General features: G+C 45.6%; 1 protein-coding gene across 2 annotated transcripts in view; it reads left to right on the top strand.

Annotated features, from left to right (window-relative positions):
- The window catches only part of mys (position-specific antigen beta subunit myospheroid), a 35,505-nt gene extending 21,864 nt beyond the window's left edge, over nt 1-13,641 (top strand). For both annotated transcript variants that reach the window (XM_077657870.1, XM_077657869.1), the window contains exons 17-21: nt 742-840; nt 2,596-2,725; nt 6,865-6,981; nt 7,551-7,717; nt 11,509-13,641. In XM_077657870.1, coding sequence (XP_077513996.1) covers nt 742-840; nt 2,596-2,725; nt 6,865-6,981; nt 7,551-7,717; nt 11,509-11,577 — 582 coding nt within the window. In that variant the 3' untranslated portion in view covers nt 11,578-13,641. The remainder of the gene's footprint in view (nt 1-741; nt 841-2,595; nt 2,726-6,864; nt 6,982-7,550; nt 7,718-11,508) is intronic.

A 13,641-nucleotide genomic window follows, 5' to 3' on the forward strand; every position in this document is an offset into this window, starting at 1 on the left:
ACAGGCCAATCTCGCAAGTACAAGCGTGATGACTTCTTAGGAGAAGAGGCGCCACCTTGGAGGAATTTTTCTTACTTCATGAAAACCACGAATCTCTGAGGCTGGCAAAAGAAGGTTGCGCACCGCTCCGCTAGCCGTCAGAAATCACCGAGTCTGCGTTTACGTCACGTATCACGTCACTCCGTTCTGAGACGTCATAAGAGTTGCCGTGGCGTCATAAGAGTTCCCTGAGTTTGAATCAGAGCGGCGGGGAAAAACTTTTTCATCTTCGAATCCAAATTTATTTGAAATAAATGCATATTTCGCGCCCGGACAAGCGCCAACAAAGCCATGAAATGCCGGACTATCAGATTTTGCTAACAAAAAAAAAATGATAGAGTTCTCCTCAGTGTCCCTTTAAGTGCCCTCCATAACTTTTTTTTTTTGTTTAAGGCTGCTCTTTAAGGCTGGCCCTTAAGGGTAATGGAGTGGATTCCAAGGGAAGGCAAGCGTAGCAGGGGGTGACAGAAAGTTGGGCGGTTGCTATTAAGAAGTTTGCAGGGATACTGTGGCCGCAGCTGGCAAGGGACAGGGTTAATTGGAGAGACATGGGAAAGGCCTTTGCCTTGCAGTGGGCGTAGTCACGATGATGATGTTGATGATGCTTTGAGCCTGTTGACAATTCCATGCAGGAGCTTTGATGTCACAGTTGAGATGAATTTGAATAAGCGCTGATTTGGTATGTTTTCATTTGCAATGCAGAAAATCTGCAGCGGCTATGGCGAGTGCATCTGTGGCCAGTGCAAGTGTCTCGAAACGGATGAAGAGCGCTATGGCGGACTCTTCTGCGAGGACTGTCCTGTGAGTGTCGGCTCTGATCTGTTGCACATTTCTCATGCTGCTGCTTGTTCGTTTGGGGTGCAGTTTTTGACTTGCAGTATAGGGGTGACAGCATACGTTTCTGGCAAAAAGGTAATTTACCCTGTTGCATATACCCCTATACTGTGATGTCTTAAAGGTGCACTAAAGAGGAGTCTGAACTCGTCTTTTTACCGCGGGAAATCTGTCTACATGTTCCGGACATTCTTCGAAACTTCGAATTATTGTCCTGTGCTGCCGATTGCCCTGATTAAATCGGATTAAACATCCCGGCTCCAGCCTTAAGAACTCAACGCAGTAGGTAGGAGGAGTCGACCGAATCGTCAGCCAGTCCCGTGGCGGCTTGCCACTCTGCCATCGGCGGAGTGATACGTAAATCAAAGAGTCCACATGTATTTTTATTTCCGTGGGCCTAATTTGCGATTATATTGTCTGTGACAAAAACTGTTTATTCACATAAACCTAAAAAACAACATAAAATCGAAAGCGAAGCCGCCACTGGACTGGCTGAAAGGCACTCGACGCGTTGGTTGACTCCGCCTACCTACTGCGTTGAGTTCAAAAAAAGGCGGGAGCTGGGACGTTTAATCCGATTTAATTAGAGAAATCAGCCACACAGGACAATAATTCGAAGTTTCTAAGAATGCCCGGAACTTGTAGATAGAGTTCCCGCGGTAAAAAAGACGAGTTCAGATTCCTCTTGAATGCACCTTTAAATGCAGCTTTTGCAGTCGTGCAGAAGGTAAGACATTCACTGCAAAAGAACTGCACTTGCATTAGCTGGAACTCGGCTTGCATTATAAATGGGAGTCGTCTATGCATTTGGACTCTCTTAAGTACTGATGTCTCTTTTTAGGAATGCAGTATTGAAAAAAGGAATGCACTTCTACTTAGCCATTTATTTGAATCTATTTATAGCTCTCCCATTTATGGATGCTATAAATGATTTGGGTGGGGGGCAGGGGGGGGGGGGGGGGGGGGAGGAAATCTAATGTCTGCTGTAGCTGTGCATGTTTGGCAAAGTGTATGTTAAGGTGCTTAGCTAATGCGACTATGTATCGGGCAAGCAGGCAGATTTATGAACAACTTTTGCAAAATCCAATGGGAGAGGCGATGGACATATAGAATGCGCTTTTTCATTTAAAGAATTTGTCACTATGCTGAGGCTTTTCATGAAAAGTATGAGACATTTCTCGAGGCAAAAGAAAAAGGGAGAGGGCCATTACACCCTTGCCTTCAGTCTCCCCGAAATTAAGTTGTGGTATGAGTTGAAAATACTTTCTCGTTATTAAATCACGCTTCATGTTTCCTTCAGGAGAATTCGGTGCTACATTTGACACTGTGCCCAGCCACGGCAGCCGCGTTTCAGCAGAGCTGAAATGCAAAAGGCACCAGTGTGCTGTGCCATGTCAGGGCACGTTAAAGAACCACATGTGGTCTAAATTAATCCGGAGCCCTTCACTACAGTCTCCAATATAGCCCATGTGTCACTTCAGGACAATAAACCCCACAATTTGCAATTTTACGCACTATGTGCACTGGAGTCAGAATATCCGTACTCGGAATGCACATGGAAAAGTGCATAGCCATTGCACAGGCGTTTACAAGTGCTGACTTTGATGAAAAACTGTGACCTAGCTGTTCAGAAACTGGAAATAGGTGTGCCTTGGGAAGCACAGTGTTCTCTGATCAAAGACAGAAGTTTTTAAGGTTAATGTTTCTCTGCCACCTTTTCAGACTTGCCCTGGAAAGTGTGAGGCTTTCAAGGACTGTGTGCTGTGCCAGGTGTTCCAGTTGGGCCCCTACACTGAGGAAGAGTGCAACACCAAGTGCGATTTCCTGGCCATTCAGGCACCGCACATTGAAGGTGCGCACAATTCTTGCAGGAGTCAAGCTTTGAAATTCACTCTCGCTACTGGTGCTGTAGTTACTGCACCATCAACAGCTTAGGCTACACTGGGGTTGGGCTGTGCAGGTTGGTCACCATTTAAAGGGACCCAGCACCAAATTTTAAGCACCCAATTTCTTTTTTTTTTTTTTTGGCGCAACAGAAAGCTTGCTGTCAAAGGTGCTGGATTCTGCTACGGTTTTGTTGGAAATACTGTAGATCTTTTCTGAAATTTTTTTAGTCAACTGGGTGCCAGTGTTTTTATGTATCGGGATACTGCAAACCATGATCAGCGAGCACAGCGCGATGGCAATTGCACATTTGCAAAAGTGCTGTACCACAGTTGAGCCCTGATATATGAAACCCGAATATTTCGAATTATCAGTTATATCGAACACACAGATTATTCCTTGAAAATCCTTTGTAAAAGTATAGGAAAGTCTCGCTCTATATCGAACCACAGTTTTGCCGGCCGTTCAATACGTCGAACTGCGTGCCTCGCCCCTCTGCAAGGGGTGATTCTCTTAAAAGCGCTTTTCGATCATATTCGGCATGCAGAGACTTTTCGGCCGCATGGCCTTGGGCACCTGCTGGCAGCATTAATGCTTTAAAACCACATGCTGAGGTGAACGGGGGGTGTGCTTGAGGATGCCCTTCGGTCTCTTGTATCTTGTATTTATTTTCCACGCCACATTGCAGTCCCGTAGTGCAGCCAACCTAACGCGTGAAAGCCTAGGAGCGGGCAAGTTGGCAATATTTTACCGAGATGCGGTCATGTGGTGGGATACACCGATAATGGCAAGCTTCACTGCAAGATAGCTTTCTATACAGTTTTCAATGTCAGATTAAAAATATAAATCCTTGTTTCATCAGTATTGCAGTAAGTACCTTACAATATGAGGCACGATAGTCTCGTGACATGTTTCGGCCATTGTTCGGTCCCTTTAAGGCCACACTTCTGCAAGTTACTCAGGCACACTGCCGCTATGGCTTTTTTCTTAAAAGGCACCTCTGTTTCAAGTTCTGTTGCAGTGCTGATCAAGCTTTTTATGCACTGGTAATGTAGATCCATCTTCAGTTTGTATTTGTTTTGAGAAATCGATATTCAAGAATTTTCGAATACTCAAAACTTTTATCTATTTTAATACTTCACTGACCTTCGTAAATTGAATCGCGGCAAAACTAGAATGTCTGGGCAAATTATTCGAAGATTCGGTTTTATGTGTCAGGAAAGCAGTACAAAAGACGTCCGCTGTGCTTTCTTAGCCGTCGTTTATTGTGGGACCAGTCACATTTGGACGCTGATAGGCTTGGACCTCGTGCGAAATTCGCAAGAGGGCTCTCGCATATCTCACTTGTAATGAGAACACGATGGCCGACCACTCGCTCCAAACACAGCACGAAAGTCAGTTTTTTTTTTTTTATCCTTCCATAATGTGCTACGTACCTAATGCGTACACCCATGGCACTTGTTTTGTTGCCTTCACAACTCTTCCAGCGCAGGCACTGCCACATTGCTGTGGTCGAGTATGGTATGCGGGAAAGCCCACTTTTGGAATTTCACATGGAGCTCCTGAAAGGGGGCTGAGTCAAAGGGTCACCGCAAGCAGTCGTGTAAAAATCTCGCCTATTGCATGGCGCATTGTTACCCGCGCACCTCTGATGTGCACGGAACGGCAGGTATAACGATAGGATGGCTCCTGTTGCTAAACCATAAAAATAGCTTGAGTTCTCGGGCTTCAATGTGCATTCTCCTTGCGTATGTCCGTGTTCTACCAGCACGTCGAAGTTGCGCACTCATCATGGGTTTTTCATACGAGTGTGTGAATATTGAAATTTTCGAATACGAATCGAATAAGAATGTGAAGAAAAAATGGCTTCGAATATCGATTATCTGGTCAGCACAAAAAAAAAATTCAGAAAAGATAAACAAGCAAATATAGTTGCTCATATTTTTTTTTTTTTAAAACAGTGTATGATGGCCTTTACAACTGAAATAAACAAAACTAGACTGTCTGAGCACCATATAAAAAAAAACATGATGTGCGCAGAAATGTATACTACTAAACAGTATCCAACCTGTAATGTGGTCAGGTAAAATGAAATCCATAACATGACAAGACTGGAAACAAAAATAGCATGATGACTAGTGAAACCTCATTAATTCGGATTTCAAAGAACCGACAGAAATGCCTGGGTTATTCAAAGGTCGATTTATAAAATGCCCCGCGGCTCTGAAAAAAAAAAACTACCGAAAATGCGGTAGTCTTATGAGACGGCTCTATTGTGCAAACACCTGTAATCCCGTGACGAGCACCGAGTTTCGGCGTGCTGGAAGGCATCGTGAACGTAAGCGAGATGAGAACGCACATTGATGTAGGAATGGCGAGACTGCTTCCAAAGAGGAAAAAAAATGGCCAGCAACGCGTCAGTCAGTGTCTGAAAGCAGCATGGTGCTGAGATTGGACTACTGGCGAATACGCGGGTCGACAGTTGCCATTGCCACGGGCGAGTGGCGAAGCTCAGAAACCAAAACGACGTGGCCAGGTTATTTTTTTGACCTAGTGACAGGGTTCCTCCGAACGTTGTCATGCCTGCCGTTACGCCCACTTAAGAGGCGCATGGGTTACAGTGCACCATGCAATACACGGGATTTTTACAGTATCGCTCGCCCTGTTGCGACACCTCGACTCGCCCCTTTGGGAGCCTCAAGCGAAATTCCGCAAGTAGGCTTTCCCGCATAGTGTAGTTGGCCGAAACAAGATAGCGGTCGTCACGCTCAGAGAGTTAAGATGACAGAACGAATGCCATGGGTGTGGGCATTAATTAGATAACATTTTACGGAAGGGTATTTTTAAACGCGCTTTCGTGTTGCAATTGTTAGAAGCGGGTCGTCCCCCATCTTGTTCGCAGCATGTGTGGTAAGTGTGAAAGCCCACTTGCGGAATTCCACACAAGGTCAAGCCTAGCGGCATCGGAATGCGATCGGTCCACGCTATAAACGGTGGAGAAGAAACAGAACGGGGCCTTTATATTGTTTTCCTGGAACGTTAAACTCTATATTCAGATAATTTGCCCAGATATTGCGCTTTTGCACAATCGAATTTACGAAAGTCTGCACGGTATACGATCGCTGCCGAGTTTTCAGGAATTTTCGAATATCATTTCTCGAATACAAATATGAACCAAATATGAAACATATTCGATTCGTATTCGAAGTTTCGAATATTCGCGCACCCCTAGACTTTTTCACTGTTTGTGCGATGGAACCTCCTTGTAAAGCATCAATGCATTTTTGAATTTTTGCAGTTTATTTTTTGGGGGTATAGATGGGGGGGGTCCTTTGAAGTCTGAACTAATGAGGTTTTACTACCCATCCTGCTATTTTTTTAGTAACCAGCCACCTGTCATTCAAGGATTTATTACACATATTCGATGTTCAGTTCAATATTCGAAGGCATTTTTTGTTCATATTTGTATTTGATTCATACTCGACAATTTCGGTACCTGCACACGCCCCTATTAAAAAGGGTCGTCTGATTGAATTCAGAAGAACAAAATTTGGCACCTGTGTGCAAGGTTATGTAGATGCATTGCCCTGTTGGAGAACAAAACAACCCACTCAGTCTGCATTGCCTAGTATATTCAGGGATCTGCAAGAGCTGTTAAATGAGTCCACCCAATAGGGGAACTGCGTGCTTTCATGACACTTGCGCCACATCAGTTCATAATCAAGAAGAGAATAGCACGTCTCTTGTTTTGTGGCGTGCATCAGTTTTCTAATGGCTTCTTTTCTGCAGTTGTGCCGCACTATAGAAAACTAGACACGAGTCCCTGACTTAAGTACTGTAAGCTAGTGTCTGTGGTAGCTTTGGGCAAAGAGCTGCAACTTTAAGCTTTGTCACTTACTGCACGGCGCCTGCATGTGTGTCATTTGCAACAGGTGAACTCTAGCTCATTGTGAGAAGTTATATGTGTCACCTTAGTTCAGCGCAGAAGTTCATCATCTTGTCAGCTTACATCCATATGTAGTTTTATGCACCTCAATTTAAGCATGAAATGCAACTGGTGTTCTGTGCATGTGTATGTCTGATATACGATGTCACATGCTTGTGCAGTGACGGAAGAGGGTGAGAAGCTGTGTATTTTCCGTGATGAAGACGACTGCAAGTACACCTTCATCTACAAGCTGGAGCCTAACAATGAGTACACCGTGCGAGCCAAAAATGAACGTGGTGAGTGCAGAAATCTCCTCCTAAGCTGCATGTGAAGATTCCTGCTCCTATAAACTTTGCACCTTTCCACCTCACATCTTTCATGCAACAACAGGTACTGGAACAAATAGTTTGACTTAGTGGACATATTGTTCAAAACGTTGCTAAGTACTCTTGAAAGCTGTGAGGCATAAAAAAAAATGGCTGCCGTTTAGCTCTGGTTAAACCTGAAGTGACGCGATAGCTACATCGGGCCGAGTGGAACTCGCTCATTCGAATTGCAAAGTCAGTCTTTCGCCGCTCCGTTTCACTAAGCGTTTCTTCTTCATCTTCATCCCACTTGACACGGCGCATGCTCACAGCTGTTGCTGCTCGGTTTCGCCGGTGCGCTGCACCGCCATGACCAACCACGTACGTGACCAGTGGTGGCCACGGTGGCCACACTGAAGGCTCGAAGAGGTGGCGTAGTGTAGCTATTGCTACAAAAGGATATTGCAGTTGACACGTACAGAGTGAATATCTCATTTTCTTTCCATCTAAAGACTACATTACGGTGCAGTGGGAGTGATGACTTCAATTTTGGTTTGCAGAGTGCCCTGAGCCAGTGAACATCTGGGCCATCATCCTGGGTGTGATCCTTGGCATTGTTCTGATCGGCCTGGCACTGCTCCTCATCTGGAAGCTGTTCACCACTATCCACGACCGCAGGGAGTTTGCCAAGTTCGAGAAGGAGCGTCAGATGGCCAAGTGGGACACCGTGAGTCACTCTGTGTCTGTCTGCCTTGCTTTCGGCTCCCGTGTACCATTTAGGTTGCGATGTGTTCTGGTCTGTGTAATCTGGCACAAAAGGTCAGTGTAATAGGCAAAACGAAAAAAAGTTGGGGGAGGGGGGGAGCATGACGAGTTGGTGTAACAAAATGCATGTAAAATCAAATCGGAATACAGCGAAGTGTAAGTGTATAAAACACCAGTGAAATGCAAACAGGGGTCAGAGTGATGCCAGAAAAAAAAGTATGTTTACCTATGGAAGCTAGGTAGTTTGCTAAGCAACCAGGCAGTGTGGCCTGTGATGTGGCAGTTCAGGGATTTGCACTGTTAGGAACATCCATTTACATTGTTCATTTGGTAAATTGTCCATGGCTAATTTAAAATACCATCTGTACTGACTGGGTGTTTTTACATTGTTTGAGAATACTATGAGCATTCTTTGTGCACTATCAAAAGCATGATTCATGGAGCGTTAGTTTTAACTGGGAAAAACATAGTTCAGGTTCCTAGTTTGCCATGATTCCGTGAAAAATTACGGAATTAAAGCATTTTTGGTGGAGTTGTATATTAGTAGCCATATTCTCATTTTTAGCAGAACGATGGAAAAGTGACTAATTTATCCTATTGCATGAATAAAACACAAGGGCAAGTATACGAGACATTGGGAGAATTAAAAAAAAAAAGTAATACAGTCGATCCCGGATATATTGAACCAGGATATATCGAATTATTGCCTATATCGAACAGTTCAAAAATTCCCTTAGGAATCCCATGCAAAAGTATAGCGCTATTGTTCGCGTATATAGAACTCCCATGCACCGGCATATCAATGTATCGAACTCCGTGCTGAGCTGCGCCCCGGCAAGTGTGCTTCTCCCACCATACCCCACCCTTGCAAGTGCGCTTCTCCCATCGCATTCCACCCCCGCAAGTGCGCTTCTCCTCACGAAGATCTCGCGATGTACCTGCGATCTCACGCGCGCCGCCCCACACTCTGAGAAAGAGGCGTGTGGGTAAAAGGCACGTGACGAGGAGCACTTGGAGTGCGATTTTGTGTGAAAGGGAAGCGGGAGGGAGAAACTACGCTGACCGCAGGCGCCCGTTTCCTGTGTTTTGGTTGGCTGACACCGCTGGCGCAGTGAGACGAACGAGGTCAGTGCAGCTTGGGCTTGTGGTAGTGCGGAGATGCGGAGCGGTGCGTCGCTCGATTCGCTTTGTTCCTTTTATTCACGAGGCCAACGCGAAGGCTTGAGACTCGTGTGGAGCAATGCATTTTTCTTTCCGCTTTTGGCACGTGCTCCGGAGCCATGGCCGCGAAAAAACGCAATAATTTGGATTTTTCAACAAAGGCGGACATCATTCGATGGGTGGAGGCTGACGAGAAAAAGTCGTTGGTCGCCGCGGCGTTCGGAATTTCACGCAACACCCTGAGTACGATCCTCAAGAACAAAGCCAATGTTAAGCTGAAGGCAGTGCAGTCCATTCGCCCTGGAGCGTGTCGTGTGCGCGTCCCAACCTTTGACAAGGTCGAGAAGGCATTGTACGCCTGGTTTTTGGAGACACGTGCCAAGAACATACCTGTTGACGGCCCAATGCTCATGGAGAAGGCCAGATGGTTTGCTGTAGCCTACGGAGAAGAAAGCTTCACTGGTGGCACTGGTTGGCAGCAGCGATTTAAAAGTCTCTACAGCATCGTCGGAAAGACCCTTTCGGGTGAAAGCGAGGCGACTAGCACAAGTCACATAGAGAAGTGATTGTCAGAAGAGTGGCCAAATATTTCCGACAGCTTTTCACTGTCGCAAATATTCAACGCAGATGAGACGGCACTGTTTTGGCAAATGCTGCCAAACAAGACTCTGCATCTGAAGGACACTGCATGCCATGGTGGAAAGAACAGCAAAGTGTACGTATCGATTTTGCTTGCTGCAAATATGGATGGGTCATGCAAACCACGGCCGTTTGTTATCGGAAAGAGCAGGTCGCGACGCTGCTTTAAGAATGCGAAAGGCCTCCCGGTTCGATATGCGTCTAATAAGAAAGCTTGGATGACACGCGATTTTTTCGTTGGGTGGCTACAGGCGTGGGATACCGAACTGGAGAAGTCTGGCCGCAAAGTTTGTCTTCTTCTTGACAATTATTTGGCCCATCATGTCGTCTGCCCATTAAAGCAGGTCACCCTCAGGTTTCTGCCGCCAAACACAATGGCAAAACTTCAGCCTCTCATACAAGGCATTGTGAAAGCGTTTAAGGTTGGGTTCAGATGACGACTGGTGCTGAGGCTCCTAATCAACCTTCGATTAGGAATCGAACTCAAGGTGGACCTCCTCGGAGCCATTCAAATGCTGGCTGGTGCTTGGAATGACGTGAAGAAAAGCACCATTGTGAACTGCTTCCGCAAAGCAGGCTTTGTGGTAGCTGCAGACGACGGATGTCTTGACAGTGAAGGCTATGCTGCTGGATGCCTGGACAGCGAATTTCGCGAGCTCTCGGCATTCCCAGGCACCATCCCAGGCGGCGTTACAGCACACGATTTCGTCAGCGCTGACGACGGCATGTAAGCTGTAGCGGATCGCGCTGATGCGGAGATTGTGGCTGACATCATGGGTGACGAGGACGCAGACTCGAGCAGCGGCGAAGGTTTCGACAAAGAGGACCAACCACCATGCACTGCAGCTGAACTTGCATCAGCTTTCAGCGTCATTCGCTGCTGTTGTGGCACAATGAAAGGAGCTGGCCTTTCTCATTTGGACACTGTCAACAAGCTTAAGGACAGCTTAATGAACTTGATGGTGCAGAAGAAAAAGCAAGCAAAAGTCACAGATTTTTTTCTACCGAAATAAAGTGCTCTGGTTATCGCGCTGCGTTTTTGTTTTTTCACGCGCCTTTGCGGCACAGATCAGTAAGTTCCCGTTAGTCACGACATCAGGAAACTGCCTTGAGATGTGTGAGTTGTTAGAGAAGCTTTTGACATGCATATTGTATATTTCGAATTATCGATATATCGATCTATTTCGCGATCCCCTTCAAGTTCGATACATCCGGGATCGACTGTGTTACAATTATAACGCAATCTCAAAAGTGTTCAGCCAACCTTAGCCAAGCCCCCCCTCCTAAAAAAAAAGTAGGCCAGGCGGCAAGCTATTGTACCGAATCAAAGGGTGCATCGCTGTTATTTAAAGGCCTCACTTCAGTTGTGTGCCCCACAATTGGGTGAAGCAAAGTCTCCAATAGTCTCCCACGCAGCAGTAGGTGCTGTCACCGCAGAGCCGCCACTACTTGCTGTTTCGAGCTGCCTAGTCCTGCGCCTATTTGCTCTTCTTTTCTTTTCCTACTTCACTTCCTATTCTTTGGTGCCTCCTCTTTCTCAACGAACTCATGCCGCCTTCTGTTCACATCCGTAGCCACAACATCCTCTGCACTTGCTCGCGGCGTGCTTTGCCCCAGGATCTTTAGAAAGCTGGCTTCTCCTCGCAGCTCGCATGCCTGGTGATGAAGGTCGCTTGAGCTACCTTGACAAGCTTGGATGGGGTTGGGGGGGTTCATGGTGTATGCAGACGATGGCTCCGAATATAACGCAAGGTGCATTCTTTGATCACTGCCGTGGGATATTGCAGAATCTTTTTTCTCAATTCGCTGAATTTTGCCTGTTTTTTAAGGTTTCACTCGCTTCATTGATTTTTTTTGTGACTTACCACCGAGCTCAGCAGAATGTGTGGAGGCCATAGAGGGAGAGCTATGTGGCAACTTGCAATTGACCTTGCTGCCTGCTATTTTTTCCAGGGAGAGAACCCGATCTACAAGGGTGCGGTTTCCACATTCAAGAACCCCACGTACGGTGGAAAGCAGTAGGTCAACAGTTGATGGAATGCTCTGCAGCTGTCATGTCTGCATTTCTAGGTGAACAAGAGCTACTAGTGGACTCTTGTCTCATTTTTTTTTAATTTGCCGATTGTTTTTGTGGTTGAGGAGAATGTCATCATTCTTGTCAGTGTGTCCCTTTGTGCTGCGTTGGTTGTGTCAGTCCCTCTAATTTATGTTCATAAACTGTTGGGCAAAACAAGATTTTACGGTGAGATAGAATCAGTGGTCAATATTTGTAATCATCTCTGTCATTTCATGTCATTGATTTGCTGCTGTGTAGCGCTTTGCATGATGAACTTGTGGGCATCTGATGACTTTTGAATTTTGTCTGTCATAGTACTTTTACTCATAAAGCGTAGAGAGCTGCTTGTAACAAGGGATGAGTAATTCACTTGGATGAAGTTAATTGACTCCAAGCTGGACTTAGGTAGGTTTACGACTGTTGTCCGTGGCGTTTTGGGTTGCCAAGACTAGGAAATGAAGTACCTGCTTTTGATAGCTTGGCTTGGTTTTTTGCCAGGGAGAGCTAAACAAATGTGGCTAGCATTACAGATGTGCGACACTGTTGGCAGGTTGCCTTCTTGTTGGTTGTTTCGAGGGTGTTAATTAGCATTTAATCTCGAATGCTTCTAAGTGTACGATTAATAGCATGCTGGTGCATTTTAATCCTGTCCCAATTGCTGGTGTTTGTGGGTGTCGCAAAACAGTAGTGAGGAACTAGTGACCGAAGAGAGAAGAAAGCTGATGGCTTTACCGAGCCTTCCATTTACTCTTGTGACGATGTCTCAAAGTATCGTTTTATGCACTTCTGCATTCTCATTCTTTTTGTTGACCAGCAAAAGACTATTTGCAGTGCTGCATCTTATTGTGGCTATGCTGAGTCCACAATGTGTCGTGTTTTGTTCTAGTACTTTAACCACTGGGTGGCCTTACGTGAGAATGCGCTGTCACTGCTAGCACTGCTGCTTTCGAGTACAAAGTCAGCAGCACAAGCTTTTTGGACTGCTTTTAGTCTTTCTGTCCACCTTGTTCATGTAAGCAACGCTGCCTTGGTCGTTGGTAGCTCAGAGAAGTGTGTGCCCTACTTTGCCATGTAGCCCAGTTGGCGCAAAAGACTTACTTTACGCACGAAAAAGTTTCATGTAGTCACATTGTCGTATGAAGACTTTATACCATACAGCCTGTATTTCTCTTCTTGATGATAAGAAGCCTCTATTTATGAATGCCACGTTTGTGTATTGAAACCTCTGCTACTAGTATTCAACTCAGTTTCCTGTTCCGTTTACTTGCTTAACGTGTCAACTCATTTGCTGTTGTTTGTTTCTTGCTGGGTTCTTTTAGTGCCTCATTTATTTGCTCTGATAGGAAGAAACTTGCATTTTGTGGCACAAAGTAAATACTATGACTATATGCACTTTACTGCCACTTCTAAGATGCACAAGCATCGCGACTGAGGAAAAACAAGCCCAAAGTTGTTGTACATAGCATCGTTTGTTTTATGGAGCAAGTGGAGTTCTTCGGTACTGGCACATGATGAGCGTGCACGTATGCCCGCTCGCAGAAGTTTCTGAAGCACAAGAGCGGTGATCAAAACTAAATTTCCTCACATCCTCGCACAAGCAGCCTGGGAAAAAAAAGGTGCGCTACTGCCACAATGCACGAGTGCACATTTCAAATCCGGGATGTATATGTTGGCTGCGAGAAATTGAGTTTGTTCACTGCTCCTATGTCCTGTGAACTTTTGTAGCTGAGTGTTACTTGTGTAATGCTGCATTGTGTGCACGTGATGTGCGGGGCGGGCACTGCGCTGTGTAAATGTGCAATACACATCGAGAGAGGAAAGCTATGTTGTGTACACTGTGCATGTGTAGACTGCACACATGCTGTTGAGTGCTTCCTAGAGCACAATGCCATATGTATCACTGAGGCAAACAGGTACTTCTGGCTTCTGGTGAATAATGTGTTCAACTAGTACTATATATTCATGCGCAAAGCAACTTTGTTTCGAAGCAAACTTTTTTGTTTCGGAGTAAAGGCTCGGTTTTAAAGAGA

Source organism: Amblyomma americanum, chromosome 3, assembly GCF_052857255.1.
Source record: "Amblyomma americanum isolate KBUSLIRL-KWMA chromosome 3, ASM5285725v1, whole genome shotgun sequence".
NCBI lineage: Eukaryota > Metazoa > Arthropoda > Arachnida > Ixodida > Ixodidae > Amblyomma > Amblyomma americanum.